General features: G+C 59.3%; 1 protein-coding gene and 1 pseudogene across 1 annotated transcript in view; both read right to left on the reverse strand.

The window, feature by feature from the left end:
* LOC105537887 overlaps positions 1 to 2,946 on the reverse strand; it is a 3,258-nt pseudogene extending 312 nt beyond the window's left edge.
* A 205-nt stretch (positions 2,947 to 3,151) lies between these two features.
* Positions 3,152 to 14,816, reverse strand: part of FAM20C (family with sequence similarity 20, member C) — an 83,301-nt gene continuing 71,636 nt past the window's right edge. Inside the window, exons 8-13 of the mRNA XM_011977584.1 lie at positions 13,771 to 13,886; positions 7,209 to 7,389; positions 6,476 to 6,585; positions 6,145 to 6,226; positions 5,176 to 5,235; positions 3,152 to 4,197 (exon numbers count right to left, since the gene is read on the reverse strand). Of these exons, the coding sequence (XP_011832974.1) occupies positions 3,948 to 4,197; positions 5,176 to 5,235; positions 6,145 to 6,226; positions 6,476 to 6,585; positions 7,209 to 7,389; positions 13,771 to 13,886 (799 nt within the window). The 3' untranslated portion in view covers positions 3,152 to 3,947. The remainder of the gene's footprint in view (positions 4,198 to 5,175; positions 5,236 to 6,144; positions 6,227 to 6,475; positions 6,586 to 7,208; positions 7,390 to 13,770; positions 13,887 to 14,816) is intronic.

The following is a 14,816-nucleotide window of genomic DNA, read 5'->3' on the forward strand; positions in this document are numbered from 1 at the left end:
GGTCAGCACTGGGGCTGCTGTGGCTTCCTCTTCTCTGCCGTGTGCCCCCTGCTGGTCAGCACTGGGGCTGCTGTGGCTTCCTCTTCTTTGCCGTGTGCCCCCTGCTGGTCAGCACTGGGGCTGCTGTGGCTTCCTCTTCTCTGCTGTGTGCCCCCTGCTGGTCAGCACTGGGGCTGCTGTGGCTTCCGCGCCTCCGCCGTGTGCCCCCTGCTGGTCAGCACTGCGGCTGCTGCTGGGGCCTCTGGATTTATTTTCTCATTTTCCAGTCGCAGGTCTCCCTCGCTGCTCTCTGGTACCTTCCTCAGTCTCGTCTCCTGTTCCTTCTGTCCAGGCTTCATCCTGTTTCATTTCTCCACCCATGCTGGTGCATGAGAGCCCCTCCTGTTCCCTGGACCTCACGCTGTCCCCAGCCACCCCACGCCCTCCTCGTTCGTCCACTCTCTGCTATCTCCTCATCTCTGCTGTCTCCACATCTCTGCTCTCAGCACAGTCTCCATGCCACGTGTTTCCCTGTGGTTTTGTGTCTCTCATGCCAAAGGCTCTCACACGTGTGATGGTGCTTGTGTGTCTTTCCATAGTGGACAGCAAGGGCCGGCCACTCTGTCTGGACCATCAGCTCCACCCTTGCTGTCCCTCCACTTACCCAGACTCCAGCAGTGCATGAGCTGTCATGGGCCTCGTGCCGCCCTCCTCAGTGTTCTGACTCCGTGCTGGCAGCACCACGTTTTATACCCAGCCCTGCTGTCATCTGGTGCCTGTGGGGACTCCTCACGCCTCTCCTCTGCCCCTCTAGGTCTTCCCCCAACACCCCACAGTGAAGGGTGCCCCATGCCCTGGCCGAAGTCAGGTCCTGGAGGTCACACTTTCTCCTTCTCTTCTGTCCGCCTCCAGTCCTGTAGCAGGTCCTGCTGGTCTCTCCTGGGCCCTGGAATCTGCGCACCTTCCCTCCCCTGTGGTTGCTACCCTGGCGGTGGTGGCCGGATGACGGCGACCGCTGCTTCTGTGTGGAGCACTCCCCTCTATCAGTCCAGACTCTGGGGCATGTCTGTTTAAACACTAACTTAATTCTATCATGGTCGTGGATCCTGACATTAGCATTTCTGGACCAGCCCCACATGGCAGGGTGGGCACAGCCACTGCGTTTCTCCACCTGTGCCCCCAGCCCTGCTCCTGGCATCACTGCCTCCCTTCCTTCAGGCCCCTTGAAGCCCCTCCTGGAGGCTGCGTGACTCCACTCAGGACGCTGTGACAGCACCATGGACGGGGCAGCTTCAACCACAGACGGTCCCGGAGGCTGGAGTCCGAGGTCACTGCGTGGCAGGGCTGGTTCCTCCAGGCCTCTCCGTAGCTCATGGACGTCATCCTCTCCATGTCCTCACGGGGCCATCCCTCTGTGTGTATCCTGGTCTCCTCATAAGGGCCCTCGTCAGATTGGACTGGGGCCACCCAAACCCTCATGCCACTTAATCACCTCTTTTGGTTCAGTCCCAAGCAGAGACATGGTGGGGCCACCTCCAGCCACTGAATGATGGGGCCACAGTGCCTCCCTGGCTGCCCCACACACAGTGTCTGCCCGGCTCATCCTCTGCCCTCACCGCCTTCCTTGCCGTGTGCAGGGTCCTGTTTGTGACCCGTCAGTGCATTTACTGTGCATCTCCCACTGCTCTGCAAGGCGATGGTGATGAGGACAGAGTTGAGCCTCTCAGGCCGTGCTGCACCCAGCCTGGCACAGCTTCAATGGGTGTCAGGGACTTTGTGGAATGGACAGGTGAGTGTATGCAGAGACTCTTAGAAGAGGGGGCCACAGTGACCGGCCCCACAGCTGATTTCTTGGGGCTCCTGGGCCATGTGACCCTGGGCAGGTGGCAGCCAGGATGGCGGCTTCTGCCTCTGCCCCTCACACAGTGCCAGCAAAGGAGACTCTGACCCAGGAGCCCAGTCCCATCTCTGCAGCCCCCACCTTACTCCTCTCAGCTTCTGGGGGTCCTCAGGGCAGGGAGAAGAAGAGGCGAGTGTCGGCTGAGTCCCTCGGCTAGGAGAAAATGGCAAGAGGCCAGAGCTGAGTGTGTGGCAAGTGCAGCTGTGAAGCCGGGGCCAGGCGACGTGTGGGACGGTTATGGAAGGAAGGCTGAGCTCCAGGGAGGGCTGGGCCCTGCACTGAGGCAGGGAGGCCGGGAAACCTGCTGGAGGGCTTCCTCACGTCGTCCGCTTGTTTCCTTTGAGGGGTCTGCAGTCCTCTGCGAGTCTGGCCGTCGGGGGAGCCTGCCCCACCCTCAACTCAGCCCCGGGACACTCGGGGGTCCAGGTGGGGCCTCTGTACCTCTTCCCAGCTCATGGGGCTTCAGGCACTGGGTGGGCTATTCCAGGAACCTAAATTGATGTAGGGACTGGGAGGCTTTCCCTCTCTGAGACTTAGTTTTTCCATCTGTAAAACCAGAAAAATAAAATCAACCTTGCGGTTTTGCTTCAGAGACGAGTAACGATTGACCTTGATGGCTTGGTGGGCGTGCAGCACAGAGAACGGTGGCCACACGGTGAGGAGTGGCCACGAGGAAGCGGCTCGGGAGTGACCGTGACGAAACAGCTCAGGAGCGGGGGCCCTGCCCCCAGGAGCTGTGACTCCCACGCTCTCACCTCTGGGACTCTCGGCGCCCTTGGCCCACAAGCTCTCCTTGCTCCCTCCGGGGCTGGGCCTTCCTGGGGCTTGTTGGAAGGAGCCCAGAGTCTCCCCAGGGGCCTCCCAGGGGCTCCCAGGGCAGAGGCCTGCAGTGGGAAAGGGCTGGCACCCTTCACATCGCCCCTCGCTCGCCACAGCCCTGGAGCAGCTGCCCCGCCGCGCCCAGCCATGGCTGCCCAGTCCTGCTGGAACACCAGGAGTCACACCTTGCCAGGGCTACTGACAGGGGGTGCCCTCGGGGCCGCCGCGGCTTTGGGTGGCGGCCCCATCCTCTGAGAGCAGTCCAGGACCGACCACCCTGTCTTGGAGGCGGGGCCTCACCTGGCCTGTTTGCACTAGGGCTTGACAGGCAGCCCCCTCCGGCTCCAGCAGGCCTTGGGTCCAGGCCACCTTGAATGCTGACTCTCGGCCGTGCCTGGTTCCAGGACTGGCTTTTTGGAGAGCGGGTGAACAGGCAGCCATGCACCAGGGTGTGAGGGACCCGCCCCATGAGGCTGACACACATCTGCTGTACCTTTATTGCACTTTTATCACATTGCAAACGATTCCACAAAACTCTGCAAAGGTCAACCCACAGCTGCGCACAGCCAGCCCTACAGGACACACTTGCACCAATCATCTGCAGTCAAGTCCCAGATGGGCACAGTGGGCCAGCGGGCAGACTCGCAGGACGCCTGGTCATCAGGTCCTCCAAAATCACATGGGCATCCGTCCACCAGCGCACAGGCCAGACGTCCAGCGAGAGCCTCCTCCCATCCTCAGACGAGACCCTCCAGCCCTCCAGGAGCCGAGGCCCCAGGAAGGAGAAAGAGTTTTAACTTGAAACAGGTCCCGAGTGTGAGAGCACTTGAGGGTTGAACGTGGCCTTGAGGGGCCCCCAGAACCGGGGAGGGCGGCCCTCGTGTTTGGTTTGGTAGGTGATCGGAGTCTGTGTACACGTTTCTGTTTATATACTTATTCATCATATATAAATACAAAATAGTAAATAAAGGCTCCTTTCCCTACAGAAAGGATGGAATGCCTCGGGCGCCGGCCGCCTCTGTCCGTGAGCACAGACAGCGCCTCCTTCCCAACCTTTTCTGGTCGAACACTGACAAAATGTGTCCTGTTAGACCTGGGGAGCCTCGCCTCCCGAGGCAGCAGCTCCCGACTCCGCTGATCTCGTCCTGCCTCTGAATTCACTGAATTCACGACGGGCGCGGGCACGTGCACTCTTTGGGAGGCCCGGCCCCTCTGGCTCCGTCCCGGGCAGCGCGGCGGCCGGTGGACACTACCTCGCCGAGGCGGCTCTGTGCTCAGTGTCCAGGTCATCCTCCACCACGCTGCGGAGCCCGTCCCTCTCCACGCAGTCCCGGACGGCCTGCAGCACGACACGGAGCCGCCGGTCCAGGGCCTCCAGGTGCGGCTGGTACAGCACAGGTGCCACCTGGTCTGCCCGCAGAGACTCGGCCATCAGCAGGCTCAGCTTGTACTCTTCCTTGGCCAGGAGCTGCAGACGCAGGTAGGTGGACTTCCGGATCCTGGGGAGGAGAGGGGTGTCAGGCCTGGCACGGGACAGGGGAGATGCCTGGCCATGGGACAGCGAGAGACAGTGAGAGGGAGATTGAGAGAGTGAGTGGGAAGAGACAGAGAGAGAAAGAGGGGGACAGAGATGGAAAGAGAGAGAAAGAGACATACACAGAGAAAGACAGACACAGAAAGAGACAGAGAGAGAAAGCAGGGAGAGAGAAAGGGAGAGAGACAGAGACAGAGAGACAGACAGAAAGAGACACAGAGACAGGCAGACTGAGACAGACAGAGAGACAGACAGAGACAGCAGAGATGAGAGAGACCGCGAGAGAGGGGCCTGCGATCTGACGCCTCGTCAGTCACTGGGCTGTGTGATCTGCTCCAGGGTGATCTGCGGCCTCTCATCTGCACAAGGGATGAGGGTGCCCTTGCAGGATGTGGTGGCCAGCGTACTTCCCAGAGGGGTCCGGCAGGAGGATGGGGAGTGAGGAGGACGGCCCGCTCACCCAGGAGACTGACCCCAACTCGGTGCATTTGCCCAACACGGGTGCTCTGATGCCTCGTTAGAGAAGGACAAAGCATTTGCCCTGTAGGCTGCGTCCCCAGCCATGAGAGGGGGGAAAGGGGGTCTGAACCCTGGTAGAAGGTGGCAGTGGCAATGGCAGAGTCGGGCAGCCGCGCGGGGGAGCAAGGTCTCTGTGTCTCAGTCAGAGTCTGCCCTGGCCTCGAGTCCTCTCTGTAACTGGGGTGGCAGGATGGACACAGACGTGCTGGATGGGCCTGTGGGGGTGGGCAGGTGAGGTCTGCGCCTCCAGGCAGCAGAGTGAGGGTGTGGGTTGAATTCGGGGCTGTAGTTGAATTCAAGAGGAATCATATTTTCCTCTCCCAGTGTAATGGCCGGGGTGGGGTGGGGAAGGCCGTGGCCTCCTCTGTCTCCTGCGTAGCGGGGAGGAGGGTGGAGCTGGAGCCGGCTCCGGCAGGGGCTGTACCTGCAGCATTGCTGTAGCGGCACCAGGATGGACAGTTCGTCGTGCGAATACTTCCCAAACCTTCCAGAACAAAAGCAGAATTGTCAAGGGCCTCTGTACAAGGCTCCTAACAGGCTGCTGGGCTGGGAGCAGGGACAGGGGTCCACCCTGGCTGTCCCCGACACCCCAGACAGTGGGTCCACCCCGTCGGTCTCCAGCACCCCAGGCAGTGGGTCCACCCCGCCCGTCTCCGCAGTGGGTCACCCCGCCCGTCTCCAGCCCTGTATGTGGGGTCCTGGCCTCTGGCCTGGGGAAGGGTCCCGGGCAGCCGAGTTGAGATGGCTCCAGGGAGCATCAGCCCACAGCTTAGCCGTGGAGCCGTCTTTGCAGCCACACACACAAGCTATTGGGGCCCAAAGCCCATCTCTCTGAGGCCTCCAAGCCTGGGAATGGACGTCCTCCTGCCCGAATTACCTCCAAGCCTGGGAATGGACGTCCTCCTGCCCGAATTGCTCGCCTCGTGCTTTGTTTATTAGGGGTTACCCTCCCTGGTCACCAGGGTCTCATCGTGCCGCCCAAGACCACCCGTGGCAGGCCAGCAGCAGCCGCAGGGGGACGCAGAGGCCGTCTATCCCCGGTAGGCTGGCTCCAGGTCCCACGTGCGGGCAGAGGCCTGTCTATTCGGCACAGTCCTGCTCTTCCTACCAGCAGCCTCTCCCAGCCTCTGTTTCCCAGGTAACACCAGGTCTGCTAGGACTTGGTTTGCAGCGTTCCTGTGCCTCGGAGGTCCCGCTCCTGGGGCGGCCCTCCGTCCCGGTTGGGGCCGGGGGCTACCCCCTGCATGTGGCTCCAAGATGGGCCTTTGTGGCATTCCCATCCCTCCACTGGAGGGTCTGTTCCCCACTTCCCGGCATCTTGGCTGGGCTGCAGGTAGCTGGGCCAGGAGGCGGCTGCCCCTTCCCCAGGTGTGCAGGGCAAGGACAGGCTCACCCTCTTCCATTGTCTAAGTGGATGATGAACGTTTCATTCCCAAACTTCTCAAACGTCTCATAGTGGTGACGGTCCATGTTTCCTGTGGAAAGAAGCAGAAACCATCAAACCATCACAGCTTGTGGGAAGCCGGGCTGCGTAGCTCAGAGGCCTCTGTGCCCTGCAGAGCGGCGTCTCCTCTTCCCAGCGTGACCTCTAAGCAATCTGACCCCTCCCCAGGCCACGGGACCGCAGCTGGGCCATGCCACAGACCGTGCCCTGCAGAGCCCTGGGTGCATCCACTCCACGCAGGGCAGGTGACACGGGGACCCTATTCCCCTGCGGGACGTACCCATGAGGAAGTCGAAGATTGTCATGTCCATGACGTCCAGGATGCGGTGGCTGCTGTCATAGGGCGGTGTCTGCTTCACCTCCTCGCAGTAGTCAGGGTCCACCTCCCACCTGCAGGGAGCCAGCGTGAGACGGCCGGGCTCTGCTGTGCAGACGGGGAGCCCGGTGCGCCATGAGGAGCATAGGAGAAACACTGGGGCAGGGACCCTGGCGTCTGCAGATGGACCTGCCTCGGCCGCAGTGCTGAGGCTGCATCAGCGGGAGCATGGGTGTGGGAGGGGACGGGGTCGCTCTGCCCTGCCCCAGGGTGACCCCACCTGGAGCTGCCTTTAGCTCTGGGCCCCGTGTTTTTTGCAGGGTCTCTGTGGGGAAACAGGACCTGGACACCACACTCACGAGGACAGCACGGGGCGGAAAGAACAGGGGCCGTTTCTCCCGCAGGAGGGAGGAGAGGGGCAGCGAGGAGAGCAGAGCTCAAACGCTGAGAGGCCCTAATTTGAGGGACCTGCTGGGCAGACCAGCCCAGGTCAGGGAAGTGCATGGAATTACTGGAGTAAGGAAGCCCTTTGTCATTGTCTCGTCAGGAAGCGGTCGTCTCACACAGGCCAGCATCGCACAGCAGGCTCTGCACCCATCTCTGCCACCCCTGTGGCCGCCGACCGTCCCACGCCCGCCCAGGCCCAGCTCCCTCTGCTGTCGGGCGGCCAGGAGCCAGCCCCCGGCCCCACACTCACTCGGCCTTCTTGCGCTTGTGGTAGGAGCGCCGCCAAGGGTTCCGCCAGGTCTTCCTCTTGGCCAGGGACAGGTCGGGCAAGAAGGCTGCCAGCGAGCCCTCGATCTGGTCCGGCTTCCCGCACAGGGCGTGCTCCGTGGAGCAGTAGTAGGAGCACTCGCCGTAGAAGCAGATGTTGTTGGCTGGGGAGGGACAGGCTGCAGGTTACCCGGGCCACACGGGGCCGCGTCCTCACCTGTGGTCTCACGGCCCCCAAGGCCGGGCCGGGCTCTGCCTGGTGCTTCTCATGGGCAGGACTCACCCACAACTCCCCCATCAATCCCAGCAAACACCTCCACCGCACAGTATGGAAAAGTGAACCCACAGAGCTGACTTCCTGAGGCCACACAGCTCCCCAGAGGCAGAACCTGGCCTGACCCCTCGAAAATGAGGGGTTGGTCTATGGACATCCTAGGGCTGACGTTTAGTTGCTTAAAAATGCATTTGTATTGTCAAGAAAGTGAAGATGCAATCCCCAGAACGGGAGAAAATGTTCGCAAACCACACATCTGAGGATCTAGCATCGAGGGGGTATGAAGGACTCTCATCACTCAATCACAAAAAGACGAAACGCCAACTAGTACATGGGCGGAGGGCTTGAACAGATGATTCTCCAAAGACGACGCCGATGGCTGACAAGCATGAGAAGAGACGGGTGCCATCGTGAGTCACCAGGGAGATGCAAATCAAAACCACAGTGAGGCACCACCTCCTCTCTGCTGGGATGGCTTCCATCAAAAGAGCAGAGGACAGCAGCTGCTGGCTGGGATGGGGAGCTGCCGCCTCTGTGCACTGCTGGCAGGCGGGGCGCACACGGTGCAGCCGCGGCAGAAATGGTCTGCACCCCTGATGGATTCAACACAGCGTCCCTGTGTGACTCAGGAACTCCCCGCCTACGTAAACCCGTAAGAGCAGAAAAGACATTTCCACACAAAAACTCGGGCACGAATGCTCACAGCAGCACTGCTCACCACGGCTGAAAAAGAGAGAATCGACCCAAATGTCCATTAAGAGAGAAGTGGACAGGCGGGGTGAACGTGTTCCATCCGCACGATGAAACGAAACGAAATGAAACGAGAGAAGGAATGAAGCCCTCACTAAACCCGAGGACCCTGTGCTCCAAGAAGGAGGCCAGACAGAGGAGGCCACACGTCCTACGACCCTCTTGATACAGAACGCCCGGAATAGGCAAATTCAGACAGACTGGGGGAGGGACTGGCCGCCGAGGGCTGTAGGGCGAAGAATGGAGATGGTCTGTTCACAGAAACGGGGCTCCTTTTGGGGGTTGGGAAGACCCCAAAATTCTGGATTCAGACAGTGGTGATGGTGGCACACCATTGTGAATATACTAAAAGCCATGGAACTGTATGCTTTTAAGTGGTAAATTTCATGGTGCATGAATTATACCTTAATAAATAAAAAGTAATGAGAAAAATGCAAGAGCTGTCCAGGCCTGCTAGCAGTGGGGGTTCACTGCTCTGACGCTGGAGGCCCGGCCGACGGCGCTATTCCTGACTTTATTTGCTGACTGAATCGTTTTTCATGCTTTATTTGTGTGTGGAGAAACGCTGGAAAGTCTGGGGCTGTAGAACTGGTGAGGACGTGGTTTTGTCGGGGCCAGAGCCTCGAACCTCACTCACAGCACCCCCAGTCCCAGCATTTCTGCCATTTGAGCACACGGCTGACGTCTCAGCCAAAGGGGTCCCTCCTTGAGCCATGCAGCCGGGCTGAGTGATTCCAAGGGTCTCTTGGGGTGTTCCTGGAGCCTCCAGGCTGCAGGGCAGACTCCCCGTGAGATCTGAAGACAGATTCGGCAGGGCACTTCCCAGCGGAGTGAACAGGAGGGCGGCCGGTATGGGCTGCCCTTTTTTAGCTGAATAAGTTGAGGTTCTGAGAGGAAATGGGGTGAGTCCCAGGCCGCCCTGGTCCCCACCACACCCCACGCACCCGGCAGGTCCCGGCTGGTCTGGCCCCAACGCCCCGATCACCTGCCTGCCCCCTCCTTCCCACGCCCCCTCTCCCCGGTGCCAACGCTGGGTAATTACTGTAAGAACGATCAAAGAAAGACCAGCTGCAATCCTGTCGCGTGTTGATACAGATTAATCAGCAGCCCACAGTCGGACGAGGCAGCCCCCCGGGGCAGGAGCTCCATTTCAGGAGCAAAATCTTCATCTGAGCACTCGTTGGCTGGAGGCTTAAAATGCGTCTGCCGTCCTCGGCTAAGCTGGTTTCAGATGGTAGCAGGTTAAAAGAGAAAGGCATTTCTTGGGCCCCCGGCCATTCCTCTTTGCAGATCCAAGTTGGGTATTAAAGGGGCCTCCCGGGTGGGGTTAGAAGGGCCCTGAGCTGTGTGACCTCGGGCGAGTGCCTCCCTGCTCCGTGCCCAGCCCCTCGCCCAGGAAGCGGGGGACCCAGCAACGCCTGCATCCCGGGCTGGGAATCACACAAGGAAGACGCGGGAAGGCAGCTGTCAAGGTAATGCAGGCTGCCCTGTTATTTAGGGCAGCGGCTCTGACTGCGCGAAGTGGGTCCATAGCTGGAAACCTGCCACCTTCAATGTGCGTTTAAGCTGGACACAGCACTGGAGAGAGTCCTGATGACCACTCTGCCAAGCCCAGGCCACCGTGGCAGGAAAAAAGTCGATGCGAGTGATGGCAAACCCTTCTGTCCAGGCTGTGTCGGGCTGAGTGGCTTCTGGAGCTGCGGGGCACCTGGGCCTGGTCCTGGGGGCGCTCACCTTGCAGAAACGCAAAGCTGTGCGTGGACGACCTGTGCACCTCTGGGATGTGTGCAACGTGCAGATGGTAACTTACATGAGAAGTGGGGGAGGGAGTTCCGTGAGCGTTTGGGGCTTAGGAGAGGTAGGCTCTGACTGCGGCCCGGCCCCTATACGGCTGTGCGGTGCTGGGATCCTAACTGCCCTCTCCGAACCTGAGCTCCACAATCCCTACGCGGGGCAGGGGGCTGCTTAGGGCTCACCCTCCTGCTTCCCCCTCCCAGAGCCCACCTTCCCCAAGCACTAGTCCGGGCTGCCTCTTGTTCCCTCACTTTGCCCTGGCTGATGGGATTTTCCCTTTTCTGACTGACCCCACGGGAGGGTCATTCAGGCCACGGGAGGCCGAGGGGGTGTCTGCAGTGGGCTCAGCCCTCCGAGGTGCCCGGGGCTCCTGCAGAGCCTCTGAGGTCACCTGGTATCCGCGGTCACCTGGTATCAGACGTACGCAAAGCAAAGTGGAGCAAACGAATCGGAACAGATTTTGTTCCCTGGAAGAGGAATCCAGGCTGGCTCCTGCGCTGCTCCCTGCTGCTTTAGAGAAAGCCAAGTGCTCCTAGAGGCTTCTGGAAGAAATCGGACTGACAGGGCAGAGTAGCCGGAGTGGCAGCAGCGGGGTCCCGGGGGCTGCGTTCCGAGGCGCCCGGCAATGCTGGGTCCGGCTGCTGTGGAAGATTCAAGGACTCGTCTGTCCGGGCAGGGAGACGGAACTGTTGGGGCCTCCAGCGGCCGAGGACATCTTGGGATTCTAGGGGAGAAACTTGCGCTGCCCTGGAAAACGCAACTAATATCCAGAAACCAGGAGTGGCCAGGGAAGCTGCCAGAACGCGTAATCAAACTGGTGGCTCCGGGGAGACGTGAAAAGTGATTCCAGCAATGGCAGTAAAGGTGGTCGACGGCCGGCTTGCAGTGCAGAGCTCAGGGGTGCTCCAGTGACCACCATCCCTGGCCTGCTGAGGACCTGGGGATTCCAAGCGTCAGCCAACATGGGACGTAGAAGTGACTTAATACACCTGCTTGGACTGATAATCAACTCAGTCTTCTTCTTTTTTTTTTTTCTGATGGGGTCTCACTCTGTCACCCAGGCTGGAGAGCAGTGGTACGCGATCATAGCTCACTGCAGCCTTGACCTCCTGGGCTCAAGCCATCCTCCTGCCTCAGCCTCTCGAGTTGCTGGACTCGCAGGTGCATGCCACCAGACCTGGCTGATTTTTTTCGTTTTTTGTAGAGATGGGGTCTCGCTCTGTTGCCCAGGCTGAGCTTGAACTCCTGGGCTCAAGTGATCCTCCCAGTGCTGGGATTACAGGCGTGAGCCTCTGTGCCCAGTCATTCAGTAAAACCTTAAAAATGGGGAGGGAGCAACCTGCCCCCACAGGCTCGTTTTACAGTGAAGTGAGGAGTTCCGGAGATGCTGCTCGGAGCAGGGCCAGGCAGGGCACGTTCTCAGCATCGATGGGCGTCCCTGACCCCTCCCTGCGCGACCCTGTGACGGTCTCTTTCAGTCGGTCCTGAACTGACCCTGTGACAGTCTCTTTCAGTCGGTCCTGAACTGACCCTGTGACCATCTCTTTCAGTTGGTCCTGAACTGACAGCCTGGTCTGCAATGCAGAGAATCGAGCCTAAGCTGGAGGAATTCCCGCCGTCGCTGCACAGGGTGCTGGCACCTGAGGATGGAGAATGTCAGTCTTTGGAACCTTTGGAATACATCACTGTAAAAGTTGCAATAAAAAATTGTAAAAAGACGTGGATAAGAAGCAGTCAGGCATCCAGGCATCACCGGGGTGGAGCCCAGCCTCAGTGGGCACCAGGGTGTGCATGGCGGGCTGCAGAGCAGTCAGTCCTGTGAACGGTGGGGCAGGAGGCGGTGCCCGGACGGTGCAGTCAGGGTCCACCCAACGGCTGACAGCGGCCGGAGCTCAGTCGTGCTTAGGAAGCGCTGGACTCCCAGGGTGGGGAGGCGAGTTTCAGCCCCTTAGAAAATATGGACAGCTCAAGCCATCCAAACAGGGACTGAATTATCTGTGAGCCAATGTGTTCCCCATCACTGGGGTGTGCCTGGCTCAGGCACAGCGGACCAGGGAGCCCTCAAAGACCCCCACACTCATGCTCTGCCTCTGCCCCGATTCCTGGTGTGTGAGGCCAGGCACCACTGGGCCAGGGAAGGGAGCCCTTCTTCCTGCCTCTGTGGAGCTTTCTGTCCTATTTTTCTCTTATTAATGGGCTTTGAGAGGAAGAAAACAAATGAGGATCTCGGTGAGCCCCGGCTGACGGAACGAAACTTAATTAAATCATGGATTCAGAGGCCTGGTTCTGACAAATTCATGAATGCAGTTAAGAGAAAGTGCAGAGTCCGCACATCGATCCGAAACATCTGCAGAAAATGAGCTTTCAGGTCAAGGTTTTATGTGCCAGCAAATTCGAAGACGCAGCTAATCAGGGGCCCTAATTGGATTTTATCTGCATGAATTAAACAGATGGGCCAGGAGAGCAGCTGAGGCCCCCGACAGCGAGAACCTCCAACCCGGAGGGCCCCTCCCCAGCGAGGTCCTTGCTCTGCAGGGTATCCTGAGGTGACCACTGGGTGCCTTCATTCCGCAGTACCCACCACCGCTGGGACCACTCTTGACCTTCAAGATGGAAACGTAGGGGACCGAGTTCAGGACAGGCAGGGGAGTGTCCCAGAGCTCGGCAGGTGAGCGGTGGAAATGGGAACAGGCTGTGAAGCAGGGGCCTGGCGCAAGGGAGGCGCTCGGAGGGGAGGACTGAGGCCTCGGCAGAGCCGCTAATGCCAGTTTCTTTTCTTTTCTTTTTTTTTTTGAGACAGGGTCTCACTCTGTTGCCCAGGCTGGAGGGCACTGGCACGATCCCCACTCACGGCAGCCTCCACTCCTGGGCTCAAGCAATCCTCCTGCCTCAGCCTCCTGAGTAGCTGTGACCACAGACTAGCACCACCACGGCTGCTAATTTATTTATTTCCTGTAGACAGGGGTCTGGCCATGTTGCCCAGTCTGGCCTCAAACTCCTGAAATCAAGTGACCCTCCCCCCTTGGCATCCCCAAATGCTGAGATTACAGGCATGAGCCACCACACCCAGCCCAAATGTCAGGGTTAAAGCAACCTGGCTAGATAATTAAGTAGAAAATAGTGTGTTTATGTGTGCACTGTACTTATCACGTACAGTCTTGAAGGTTTTATAAACCTCAGCACCAACAGAGACATCTAATCCCACCTGACATTCAGGCCATCCTGTATCCCCTCAAGGGCACCAGGGACTGGGGACCGGGGCCAGCCCTGCTCACAGTCCAGCTGCTTCACCGAGGCCAGGGAGGCCGCCTACCCTGTTGCTATAGGACGGGGGTTCTGCTGGGTGTGTTTAAATCTGGGTGGGCAGGTCCCAGAGAGGTCTGCCGGCTGGGCCACCTGGAGAAGGCTCCCTGGAGAGGCTAGGACCTCCCGAAAGTGAATCGTTTCACCAGTTAAAATAAACAAACAAATGGAAGAAGAAACAGCCTCTCTGTGCACAGCAGGACGTCGGTTAAATGGTGATGGTGCCACCTTGAAGCTGTCTGTGGTTCGGCACCCGGTGTGGAAGGGGGCACAGGGCACCCTACGTGGGAGGTGGGTTGGGAACGGCACTGCACGTGGTTTCTTTTAGTTAGAGGTACTCAAGCCCCGTCACTGTGGGTTCGGTGTGGGCCCCCCGTGCCAGGCTACCTGGAGAGATGAATGTGGGCCCCCCGTGCCAGGCTACCTGGAGAGATGAAGAAGGTCCTCCAGAGCTTCTTGTCCCGTGTGACGTCCCGGATCTCCTTGGTCATGTTGACCATCCTGCCGGCCACGGGAGGAACCCGGCGGAAGTCCAGGATCCTGGCAAGAAAGGGGCATGGGAGGTTCTGTGCTCTGTGCGGCTGAGCCGGCCTCTGTCTCCCTGCCTCCGAATAAACTCAGCCCTAGGCCCGGGGGCTCTGCCTGGCCCTGCGGTGATGGGGGCGGGAGAGGCCCCTGAGGGACCGGGGCTGGCATCGCCTCGCTGATGGGCACACACCGCCAACTGCCCACATAGCTAAAGCCTGCCCTCATTCCAGGGCTAAATTTAAAACAAAATTAAATTAAAGGCACCACTTTTAATGGAACTCTCTCTGAACCACACTGCAGGCTCCCACTTGCTTAATTAAGTGGAGAATGCAGGGCGAGAGCTTTTCTTGCTGATGGAGGATGTGGTGATTATCCTGTGAGGCGAGATGACCAGGTGTGGAGGAACGTGGGCCGTCTGCCAGGGCCGACCCGGGGCCCAGGGCCCGACCGTGCCTCTGTGTGGAGCACCTGCCCTCTCCACCTGTCAGACGGCTCGCCTGGGCACCGGGCTCTGTGTCCTGCTTTATAAACACGTTGATCCGAGGGGAGCTGTTTCCTAACGAGTGACCCTCCCTGGCTTGGTGGCCACTGTCTTTCTTTTCATAGAAAAGCCCTTTTATGCGTTCAGGCTGTTCTAGATAGCTGAAATGGTTGAAAATCGGGCTTCTGGCGATTTCTGTAGTCACCACAGAAGACTTTGATCCTTAAAAAAGCCCTTTAGGCCGGGCACGGTGGCTCAAGCCTGTAATCCCAGCACTTTGAGAGGCCGAGGCGGGTGGATCACGAGGTCAGGAGATCGAGACCATCCTGGTTAACACAGTGAAACTCCGTCTCTACTAAAAAATACAAAAAAATTAGCTGTGCGTGATGGCGGCGCCTGTAGTCCCAGCTACTCGGGAGGCTGAGGCAGGAGAATGGCGTAAACGCGGGAGGCAGAGCTTG

This window comes from Mandrillus leucophaeus, unplaced genomic scaffold (assembly GCF_000951045.1).
Source record: "Mandrillus leucophaeus isolate KB7577 unplaced genomic scaffold, Mleu.le_1.0 Scaffold180, whole genome shotgun sequence".
Taxonomy (NCBI): domain Eukaryota; kingdom Metazoa; phylum Chordata; class Mammalia; order Primates; family Cercopithecidae; genus Mandrillus; species Mandrillus leucophaeus.